General features: G+C 48.8%; 2 protein-coding genes across 2 annotated transcripts; both read right to left on the bottom strand.

Annotated features, from left to right (window-relative positions):
- Window positions 1–1672: 1672 nt before the first annotated feature.
- Window positions 1673–2314, bottom strand: LOC106344977. The gene is made up of 2 exons (XM_013784259.1): window positions 2207–2314; window positions 1673–2089 (listed from the first exon to the last, which is right to left on the bottom strand). Exons 1-2 carry the CDS (start codon window positions 2312–2314, stop codon window positions 1673–1675), a joined length of 525 nt encoding a protein of 174 aa, XP_013639713.1.
- A 2696-nt stretch (window positions 2315–5010) lies between these two features.
- On the bottom strand, window positions 5011–7673 carry LOC106344976. Its single transcript, XM_013784257.1, has 3 exons — window positions 7286–7673; window positions 6349–7073; window positions 5011–5463 (listed from the first exon to the last, which is right to left on the bottom strand). Exons 1-3 carry the CDS (start codon window positions 7671–7673, stop codon window positions 5011–5013), a joined length of 1566 nt encoding a protein of 521 aa, XP_013639711.1.
- Between the last annotated feature and the right edge of the window lie 3701 nt (window positions 7674–11374).

The raw sequence follows: 11374 nt of genomic DNA, 5'->3' as shown, positions 1-11374 counted from the left end.
TTACCACCATTTCCGAGTAATTGAAGTAACCAGCTCTGCATCTCTCTGTCATCTCAAGCTCCGCTCCTCGTCACCACAACCATCTTGTGCTCAGTCTCAAAGACTCGCCCAGTACTCGGGACGGTCATCACTTGCTTGGCACGAGCGAGGGAATAGGAGGAGAGTTCCTCCATGACAAGAAGAAGGTTCAATTGGTTCACTTGCTTGGCAAGAGCAAGAAGCTTGAAGGTTCACTTGCTTGGCCCGAGCACTGTCCACGTTTTCGACAGACAGCTCCACTGCTAAAAGCATTCAAGCTCTGAAAGGAATAGAAGAAAACAGAGGAACGTTTGATAGACCATGACAAGCTCGGTCTCTCTTTATGCTCAGCTCATGATCATCCATTTCAAAGATAAGTGTCTAATAACCTTCATGAGATAACTAGCTTCAATTGCTTCATCGTTTGCAATCAAACACAACCTTTGCATATTGCTTAGTAAATAATCTATTATTGCAATCATATGCAACTCATACGAGCATTAAGTAAAAACAAGTTTCACCTCTTGCTTAATGTTAGAAAAAACTTGGTTTTTCTTTTGGTTTTTTATATTAATCTAATCATGACCATGCCTTTGTGAACCAGAGATCGTTTTGCCACCATCATGTCCTCATGCTTCGAAAGATGGCTCTCAGCTACGAGCTTGTCAGAAGCAATACAAGCGATACAAACCAGCACGTTTCTCAGCGTTATCATAGCCTGACGAACATACACGCAAACAACTTGCTCGGCACACACGATCTCAACACGAGACTTTGGGTCGGCAATAGTTCGGAAAACATGTATTTTAGGCACGAGTTTAAATTGAACTTGCTTTTTATTAGGCACGAGTTTGCGGTCGACTCGCTTATTGTTAGACATGAGTTTACAAAACTCGCCCTTGGCTAGGCATGAGTTTACAGAAACTCTCCTTCTACTAGGCACGAGTTCTCAGTAAACTCACCTTTCTCTCGGCAAGAGTCCAGTAAACTCGTTTTTCACTAAGCACGAGTTTAATGCAAACTCACCTTTTACTAGGCACAAGTTCAATCTAAACTCGCCTAAATCATCATAGGCATGAATGCGCCTAGTTAATTGTCTAGTAAACCCTATTCGTAAAATTCGCAAAGATCGATTTCGTCTCTCTCAACGAACTTGGGGGGGGGGGGGGGGGGCTGTTGGGTGTGGATTAGGCCAATTTGACATTGAATTAGGCCCAATTCGTTATGAAACCCTAGACATCTTTCGCCTATAAATAAGGAGCTACCTCCTTATTACAAAAGATCACTCTGTTCTTCCATTTTAGAACACTTCTTATATAGAGTTTATGAATTCTTAAATTTGCTTTATAATTGTAATCATACTTGTAATACAATCTTTGATCAATAAACTCTTTTTGATGTTCATTTTCCATTTGATTCTATGTTGATTTCTCTTAAGCCTCAAGAATCTAAGAAATCTATTTCTTAAATTCTCCATTGTATGAATCCGACAAACACACCGTTTTCGGTTCAAACAGTACTCTACATGTACCTGGTTGATTATCAGCTGGGAGTCGCCGAAGACCTGGATGTTCTCTGCCGCCATTTATTGGGCGAGGGTTAGACCTACGATTAGGGCCTCATACTCGCTTTCGTTGTTGGTTGCTTTGAAGTTTCATCTCACGGCCCTTGAGGCTATGTTCCCCATTGGCAATGTAAGCACTATCTCCACTCCAGCTCCTCTGACATTACTGGATCCATCAACGTGCAGGATCCATTCTCCCTCTTTCTTAGTTTCGCCTTGGAGGCGTACCTCCTGCTTTAAAGCTAGGAGCAAGGCAGGGGAGAAATCAGCCACGAAGTCTGCTAGGACCACTGACTTTATAGCTGTGGCGGGTCGAAATATTACGTCGTACTCCCCTAGTTCCACGGCCCATTTGGCTAGGCGTCTGGAGACTTCTGGTTTGTGGAGGACCAACTTTACAGGGAAGGAGGTAACGACCACGATTGGATGAGCCTGGAAGTAGAGTCGGAGCTTGCGAGCGGAGACTATCAGGGCTAAGGCCAGCTTCTCTAGATGGCTATAGCAGGTCTCCGTATCCAGGAGAGCCTTGCTTACGTAATAGATTTATGGCTGCTTGTTTCCCTCCTCGCGAGCTAGGACGGCGCTCACGGCGTGTTCGGAGACTGCTAGATATAACAGTAGGACCTCACCGAGCAGTGGCTTGGATAGGAAAGGAGGAGTGGTGAGATATGACTTTAGCTCTTGGAGAGTAGATTCGCACTCTCCCGTCCACTGGAAGTCCTTCAGATTCATGAGGGTTCCGAAGAAGGCATGAGATTTGTCGGAGAATCAGGAGATGAATCTGCTCAAGGCCGCCATCCTTCCCGTTAGCTTTTGAACCTCCTTAACTTTCTTCAGGGAAGGGATTGAATGAATGGCTCTGATTTGCTTCGGGTTGGCCTCGATGCCCCGATGGGTTACAATGTACCTGAGGAATTTACCAGAACTGGCCCCGAATGAGCATTTAGCCGGATTGAGCTTCATGTTATACTTCCTGAGGGTGGGGAAGGCTTGCTGCAGGTGAGATATGTGGTCTTCCGCCTCCATGGACTTGACCAGAATGTCATCGATGTAGACCTTCATGGTTCTCCCGATTTGGTCCACGAACATCATGTTCACCAGCCGTTGATCCTGCATTTTTTAGGCCGAAGGGCATAACCTTGTAGCAGTAGATCCCTCTGGAAGTCATGAAGGATGTTTTCTCCTGTTCTTCCGGAAGCATAAGTATCTGATTGTAGCCGGAGAACGCACCCATGAAGCTCATCAGCTGGTGCCCCGCGGTGGTGTCCACCATCTTGTCGATTTGAGGTAGCGGGAAGGGGTCCTTTGGACATGACTTGTTGAGGTCCGTGAAGTCGATGCAGACTCTCCACTTCCCGTTCTTTTTCTTGACCACGACGACGTTAGCTAGCCACTATGGGTATTGCACCTCATGAATGAACCCCGCGCCAAGCAGGCTTTTGACTTCATCTTTTATGATGGAGTCTCTCTCGGGGGCAAACTTCCTTCTCTTTTGTTTGACGGGTTGATGTAGGGGGTCCACTTGCAGCTTGTGCATGATGATTTCTGGATTGATCCCAGACATATCTGCGTGGGACCAAGTGAAGCAGTCAGACTTGGACCTGAGGAAGTCTATCAGTCTTCTTCTCAATCCTTCGGTCAGCTTGGAGCCGATCATGAGGTGTCGGGTCTGATCTCCTTCAGTTAATGGCATGTCGTCCCTTTCCTCTACCTCCGGTTCCTTGATGTGATGAGCCGGAGGCTTAATTTGTAATTGCTCTAAGACCTTGGTCTTTCCTTTCAGAGTGGTCTGGTAGCAGGAGCGGGAATACTCCTGATCCCCTCTGATTGCCTTTATGCCCCAGGGTGTAAGGAATTTCACCATTTGGTGAAGAGTCGAGGGGACGGCCCCCATGCCGTGAATCCAGGGTCGTCCTAGGATCATGTTGTAAGACGAGTCGCAGTCAACAACGAGGAACTTGGTTGACATGTTGACTCCTTCGGCGTATACGGGGAGGGTTACTTCCCCGGCGGTTTGTTTGACTTCTCCGCTGAACCCTATAAGGGGGGTTATCCTCCGTGTTAGGGCGCTTTCTTCCAGCCCCAGGTCTTTGTATGCGGCCTAGAAGATGATGTTGCCGGAGCTTCCATTATCTACCAGTATCCTTTTTACCAGGCAATTCGCTATAGTGAGCGATATGACTAGGGCGTCGTGATGCGCAGTGGGAAGTTTCTCCTGTTCCTTGGCCGTGAAGCTTATTTTGTCTGTTCCTAGGAGCAGGCGTTTTCGGCGGTTTGTTTGACTTCTCCGCTGAACCCTATAAGGGGGGTTATCCTCCGTGTTAGGGCGCTTTCTTCCAGCCCCAGGTCTTTGTATGCGGCCTAGAAGATGATGTTGCCGGAGCTTCCATTATCTACCAGTATCCTTTTTACCAGGCAATTCGCTATAGTGAGCGATATGACTAGGGCGTCGTGATGCGCAGTGGGAAGTTTCTCCTGTTCCTTGGCCGTGAAGCTTATTTTGTCTGTTCCTAGGAGCAGGCGTTTTGGCTTAACTGCCTCTAGGCTGTGCTTAGCGTTCCAGGTGCTTTTCCTCGCGGCTGCATGGCTAATGCTGCTAATTTCCAAACCGCCCGATATGACATGGATCACTCGGTCCTGTCACGGTGGCGAGACGGGAGTAGCTTCAGTGGGCTTGCCCGTTTTCTCCTTGCCTAGATGGCTCTTGGCCTTCTCGAAAAGGAACTCCCTGAGGTGTCCTTTTTTAAGCAGCTCGTTGACCTCGATCTTTAGTGCGACGCATTCCTCTGTTTTGTGACCGTGGTCTCGGTGGAAGTCGCACCAGAAACCAGGGTTCTGGAAAGACTCGAGTGCTTTCATCTTCTGAGGCCACTTGACCTGTTGGCCCATCTGCCACAGAACATTGATCAGCTCCGGCCTTGAGACGGAGAGGTGAGAGATGTCTGGCCACGTGGACACTGCCATCCCTTCTGCCTTCTCGATCGGCCGGTTCTAGTATCAACCCCGGTTTTGATTTCCGGAGTTCCTGGCTGGTCTTTGAGAGGGTTTCTCGTCTTGCTCGGTTCGGTCTTGTCTGATTGTCTTGGGATCTTACTTTTGTTGCGCTTTGGCGCGGCTGGCGAAGTCTTCCTCCCATTTTACATGCGCCCAGGCTCGAGATAGGACGTCTTCCATGGTCTTGCACTGGTATTTTGTCAGCTCCTTGTAGAGGTCTCCGTCGGAGAGCAGGCCTCTCTTAAAGGCAGAGATAGCAGTGGGGATACTGCATTCGGGGATAGCCACCTTCTCTTGATTGAAGCGGGCTATGTAGCCTCGCAGGGGTTCCGCTTGGTGCTGGAGGATTTCTTAGAGGCTGTCGGAGGTTTTCTCCAGGTCCCTGCTGCTGTGGAATTGCTCCACGAACTTGTCGCTGAGAACCGCGAAGGAAGCTATGGACCTGGAGGGTAAGTTGATATACCATTGCAGAGCAAGTCCGGTCGGGGTGGAGCCGAACCTTTGCACATTGTAGCTTCGCACGACCCCTTTGGGAGTGCTACGGCGAGCATCCTTTGCTTGTACTGGGCGACGTGGTCATCAGGATCAGTGGTGCCATCATACGCCTTTATGCTTGGGAACGAGAACTTCTTGGGCATCTCAATCAAGGTGATCTCATCCGTGAAGGGAGTGTCGGCGTAGGAGTCAGGATTGCTCTTCCGGATGGGGGGAGCTACCCCTGGGAGCCTCTCTACCATGGACTGGATGGCGTCGAGCCTCTCGAAGAACATCTGGTGAAGGTGAGCGATCATAGGAGACTCCGCTCTCGCTGCTCCGTCAGGTGCTTCTTTATCGGGTTCGGGCTCCGATTCGATGTCTTCCACGTCGTAGGTCTGAGCATCCTTAGCCTTTTCACGCGTTGATGTGTCTCCTCATGGCGCCGTAGTTGGGAGATTCGCGCCTGTCCCGGAGTTAGGTGTCTCCAGAGTCGGCATGGGGAGAATCTGAGTCCAGAATCGAGGTTTCTTGTTACTTACCGTGTTGAGGGCTTGGTTCTCATCTCGGAGGGTAGGATTCTTTGATTCGAGCTGGCTGAGCTTCTCCGCGCTCTGCTCTAGTTACTTGGAGTGTTCGTTGAGCTTCTTCTTTAGGATCTGGAACTCCGAGGAAAGCTCGGGATTTGTCTCCTCCCGAGTTCTACACAACCCAGTTACTTGACCTTGCAGATCATCGATTTGCCTCTGGAGTTCAGCTTCTCTCTAGGTAGCTTCGGGTAGCTCGTCCTGCTCGCCCACCGCCATTATCACGTAGTTTAGATTACTCCCCTCCTTCTAGCGCCAAGCTGTTAGGGGATTTTTGTGTAGGATCTTTGTGAGTACCACGGAACGATGGACAAGGCTAGTTATTCTATTGATTTTGTATGTGTTTGAGAGAAATAGACTTGAAGAGATGTTTTATTAGATAGAAAAAGCCGGCACTTCAATGATTGGTGTATGAACCCTAGTTCTAGCCGCCTAGCTATAATCTCTAAGTCTCGAAGTGTCGATCCCTTGCTTTAGGGTTTAGGTTCCCTTTATATAGTCCTCTTAAGGTGGGCCTTAGTCGGTTGGAGTAGGTTGAACTCTTCCATATTCGGAAATAGCGGACCCCAGATTTGCCAGGGAATCGGCTTGCGAGTTTTGTTCCCGGAGGATTTGAGTGAGCTTGCAACTCTTGAACTTTTTAATCAGCCGTTGGGCGACCGCCATATATTGGATCATGCTGTCGTCTTTTGCTTGGTACTCTCCATGTACTTGGTTGATTATCAGCTGCGAGTCAACGAAGACCTGGATGTTTTCTGCCCCCATTTGGTGGGCGAGAGTTAGTCCTGCGATTAGAGCCTCGTACTCGCTTTCGTTGTTTGTTGCCAGGGCTAAGGCCAGCTTCTCTAGATGGCTATAGCGGGTTTCCGCGTCCAGGAGTGCCTTACTTACATAATAGATTAGTAGCTGCTTGCTTCCATCCTCGCGTACTAGGACGGCGCGCGCGGCGTTTTCGGAGACTGCTAGATATAGAAGCAGGACCTCACCAAGTAGTTGCTTGGATAGGAGAGGAGGAGTGGTGAGATACGCCTTTAGCTCATGGAGAGCGGATTCGCACTCTTCCGTCCTCTGGAAGTCTTTTGGATTTTTGAGGGTTCCGAAGAAGGCATGAGATTTTTCGGAGAGTCTGGAGATGAACCTGCTCAGGGCCGCCATTCTTCCTGTTAGCTTTTGGACCTCCTTGACGTTCTTCGGGGAAGGGATTGAAGGAATGGTCCTGATTTGCTCCGGGTTGGCCTCGATGCCCCGGTGGGTTACAATGTACCCAAGGAACTTGCCAGAACTGACGCCGAATGGGCATTTAGCTGGGTTGAGCTTCAGGTTATACTTCCAGAGGGTGGAGAAGGCTTGATGTAGGTGAGATATGAGGTCCTCAGCCTCCAGGGACTTGACCAGCATGTCGTCGATGTAGACCTCCATGGTTCTCCCAATCTTGTCTGCAAACATCAGGTTCACCAGTCGTTGGTACGTTGATCCTGCGTTTTTTAGGCCGAAGGGCATAACCTTGTAGCAGTAGATCCCTCTGGACGTAATGAAGGATGTTTTCTCCTGGTGCCGGAGAACGCGTCCATGAAGCTCATCAGCTGATACCCCGTGCTGGCGTCTACTAGCTTGTCTATATGAGGTAGCGGGAAGGGGTCCTTTCGACAGGACTTGTTGAGGTCTGTGAAGTCTTTGAAGACTCTCCACTTTCCGTTTTTATTAACCACGATAATGTTGGCCAGCCATTCCGGATATTGCACCTCACGAATGAACCCCGCGCCGAGCAGGCTTTTGACTTCATCGTTGATGATTGCGTCCCTTTCGGGAGAAAACTTCCTTCTCTTTGGTATGACGGGTTGATGTAGGTGATCCACCTGCAGCTTATGCATGATGAGCTTCGGGTCGATCCCAGGCATATCTGCGTGGGACCAAGCGAAGCAGTCGGAGTTGGACCTGGGGAAGTCTATTAATCTCCTCTTCAATCCTTCGGTCATCATGGAGCCGATCTTGAGATGTTGGGTCTGATCTTCTTTGGTTAATGGCACGTCATCCATTTCCTCTACCTCCGATTCCTCGGTGTGATGAGCCGGAGGCTTACTCTGTAATTGCTATAAGACCTTGGTCTTTCCCTTCAGAGTAGTCTGGTAGCAGGAGCGGGAATACTCTTGATCTCCTCTGATCGCCATTATGCCCCCAGGCCAGGGTGTAGGGAATTTCACCATCTGGTGAAGAGTCAAAGGGACAGCTCCATGCCGTGAATCCAGGACCGTGCTAGGATCATAATGTAGGACGAGTCGCAGTCAACAACGAGAAACTTGGTTGACATGTTGATCCCTTCAGCGTATACGGGGAGGGTCGCCTCTCCGGCGGTTTGTTTGACTTCTCCGCTGAACCTTATAAGCGGGGTTATCCTCCGAGTTAGAGCGCTTTCCTCCAGCCCCAGATCCTTGTATGCGGCTGGGAAGTTGATGTTGTCGGAGCTTCCAGTATCTACCAGTATACTTTTCACCATGCAATTCGCAATAGTGAGCGATATGACCAGGGTGTCGTGATGTGGGATGAGAACTCTCTCCTGCTCCTTGGCTATGAAACTTATTTCGTCCGTACATAGGAGTAGGCGTTTTGGCTTGGCTGCCACTAGGCCGTGCTTGGCGTTCCAGGTGCTTCTCTTCGCGGCTGCGTGGCTTATGCGGCCTATCTCCGAACCGCCCGATATGACATGAATCACTCGGTCCTGTCGAGCTGGCGAGACGGAGCAGCTTCAGTGGACTTTCCCATTGTCTCCTAGCTTAGATGGCTCTTGGCCTTCTCGGAGAGGAACTTCCTGAGGTGTCCTTTCTTAACCAGCCCGTTGACCTCGATCTTTAGTGCGACGCAGTCCTCCATTTTGTGACCGTGGTTGTTGGAGTCGAAAACGGTTATGACGAAGTTAATGTCCAAATCCCCGCAAAAAATTGACGTAAGCATTTTTTTACGAAATTTACGCTTCGTAAATTAATGATCTCCGCAAAGAGCCTTGCGCTAAAAACTTATTCTAATCTCGATCAAACCAAATATCAATTGTCTCAAGGCAACGGACACGTATCCAAACTGGCCACGGACAAACTCGAGTATGACAATCGAGTCACGGACAAACCAAGCTCGGTCTCTACATAGCGACCAAGCTCGAACCAAAGCTCGGTCGGTACGTATCGATAGCGACCGAGCACGCACACAGCCCGGTCACTACGTAGCAACCGAGCTCGAGCCAGGCTCGGTCGCTACGTAACGACCGAGCTCGAGCCAAAGCTTACCAGCGAAAAGCCGAATCAAGTGCAACGACACGGTCTCGGCCATCAAAGCTTACCAGCGAAAAGCCGAATCAAGTGCAAACTGGCCTACGTGATCTCATCCCCGAGATGGTCAGAGCAACTCGATAACTTTCACGAAAGACGAAGCTGGCGGAATTGATCAACCTCATTGCGATCCACTCGTCATAGACATTGTCATACGAGATCTGAAAGTTGCGAGAGTCCTCATCGACACGGGAAGCACGGTTAATGTTATCTTCCGTGACACTCTCAATCGGATGAACATCGAACTCGGTGATGTAACCCCAACGCCAAAACCTCTTACGGGCTTTTCAGGCGAAGTGTCGATGACTCTCGGATCAATCCAGCTACCGGTTATGGCCAAGGAAATCACAAAGATCATCGATTTTGCAGTAGTCGATCATCCTGCCATCTACAATGGGATCATGGTAACCCTATAGCTTAACGCCATGAAAGCCGTCCCAACTACATATCACCTGGGTATCAAATTCCCGACCCAGAGCGGAATCGCAGCCATCTGGGGTTGTCAGAAACAGTCGCGGCTTTGCTTCCTCGCAGAGCATAATTTACGACAAATCACGACTACCGCGATGGCAACTCGGAAACGCATGAAGTTGGCTCAGCCATCGGCCGAAAAAACTTCAAAGAAAGACGATTCGACATCGTCTGCTGAAGCAAACGCTTCACATCGAGACTCAGCGCGATTTTGAAGTCAACTCTATGACTCAACCGGAAAACCTGGATAAAAACGTCGAACCTGCCACAGTCACCACGATTAAGGCGGTCAGCACGGCTACAACCGCCGAGTAAGAACACTCGCGGCACAAAACAGAACTACGAGATGTCTTGATTCCCGAAAGGGGTACGTAGGCAGCTCGTCAAAAAGACGAGTTCAGCTCTCTCTAAAAAAGGGGGGAATCGGTCCGTATACTCGTATACTCCCACGTTTTAAAGAAGCATCATTGTAATCGAGCTTTTTAAAACTTTTACTACAATACGCATTTTTCGAACTCTTACGCTTCAACTTCGCAAAAAGTCTCAGGACACGCTTACAAATAAAAACTTCTACAAAACATTATACTCTTGTCAATGGCCTTACCCGGCCCTAATCACAAAGCTTTCATTCTTCAGCACCCAAAACGTACGTATAATCTTCGAAACAACAGCGAGACGTCGCCAAGTCAAAATCGAAACTACGCAAACAACTGTCCGAACTCGACCATAAAAACTCAGCGAATATTTACACCCCGTTCGTCGATTGGCCCCGACGAACAAGCCAGCTCTCTTAAACAAACGCAACCCGATCATTCTTCTGATCCTCGAACATCGAACACAAGGATAAAAACGCACTACAAAAAAATCCAAAATTTTGGTCTACCACTTCCAGTTGGCTTAAAAATTGTCTCTGGAGAGATGCTCGATTCGTGCCATACAAGTCGTATAAGCCGAGAACCTATCGCGGACTTTAAATCGGTACGAATCAGGTAGAAATCGCAACAGGAAAATCGATAGCCGGCTAGTCACCGTACAAACCTTAAAACTGAGAGTAAACCTAGGTCTTGCCCTAAACCCAGCACATTGGTCTCTAACATCTCAAGACATGATATCTAAAATGTGATACGAGATCTTAAAACATGTCTCTCCGTTCATATCTCAAACGTTCGCGAAACTTCGTAAAAATAAATAATTTTTACGAAAATTCACGTCCCGAGCAAACCAACAGATTGAACGTCTCGACCTAACTAAATATGAGACGACAACTCATGTTTACTTCAGACACACTCGAAATAAAGTAGTTCAATAAACATCCATCATATAAAACCGCATAACGGTAGGTATTCAAAGCCACCAACGGCCAGTCCCAACATAGATAAGGCGGCCAAACAGGCGCACACAAAGTCTCGAAATAAAAAGCCACACTCGGCCAGACATAGATAGACAAAGGCCACACTCGGCCATAAATACAAGATAAGGGAAAAACCTCTTCCCGCCAAACGCTCACAGATCGAAGTAAAATTCCCGGACAAGGAAGCTCCAAATACATCCGCGGGACGATCCACTTCCTCGTCATCACCAGCGAACTCGGTCGTGACCTCCACCGTATCGGGGGAAACCGGGATGGGATCCCAGAATCCTTGAATCCTCCCATTGATCGGGGCAATGAGTGCCTCAGCATGGGCGTGATCCTTCATGCCACCCATCATGATTGCCATCTCATCCTCGAAAACAAAGTCGTCCGCCTGCGTCTTCCAGAGAGTGCCAACTGAACCACGACACTCGCAAAAATCGCCCACTAAGGAATAAGCATCCTTGAGGTTTCCATACTCGGTCCTGAACTGGGAAGCACGGTTTCTCATTACCTCAACAATCTCTCTGCTACCCTTCCTTTCCGCCCGACGAACAGCCTTTTAATGGTCCCTGGCGAATTTCGAGTCTCGCTCTGA

Source organism: Brassica oleracea, chromosome C5 (genome assembly GCF_000695525.1).
Source record: "Brassica oleracea var. oleracea cultivar TO1000 chromosome C5, BOL, whole genome shotgun sequence".
NCBI classification, from domain to species: domain Eukaryota; kingdom Viridiplantae; phylum Streptophyta; class Magnoliopsida; order Brassicales; family Brassicaceae; genus Brassica; species Brassica oleracea.
The sequence above is the reverse complement of the archived record's forward strand: the minus strand, read 5'-3'. Positions and strand labels throughout refer to the sequence as shown.

Excerpts from the sequence above, each read along its gene's own strand:
- LOC106344977 (XM_013784259.1), bottom strand. The coding sequence starts at position 2,314 with ATGAATCTGAAGGACTTCCAGTGGACGGGAGAGTGCGAATCTACTCTC. Across the intron at positions 2,090-2,206 it reads CCAAGCCACTGCTCGGTGAG|ACCTGCTATAGCCATCTAGA; the intron begins GTCCTACTGTTA and ends CTGGATACGGAG.
- LOC106344976 (XM_013784257.1), bottom strand. The coding sequence starts at position 7,673 with ATGGATGACGTGCCATTAACCAAAGAAGATCAGACCCAACATCTCAAG. Across the intron at positions 7,074-7,285 it reads CACAGACCTCAACAAGTCCT|ACAAGATTGGGAGAACCATG; the intron begins GTCGAAAGGACC and ends TGATGTTTGCAG. Across the intron at positions 5,464-6,348 it reads CGCAGCTGATAATCAACCAA|GCTAAGGATGCTCAGACCTA; the intron begins GTACATGGAGAG and ends ACGCGTGAAAAG.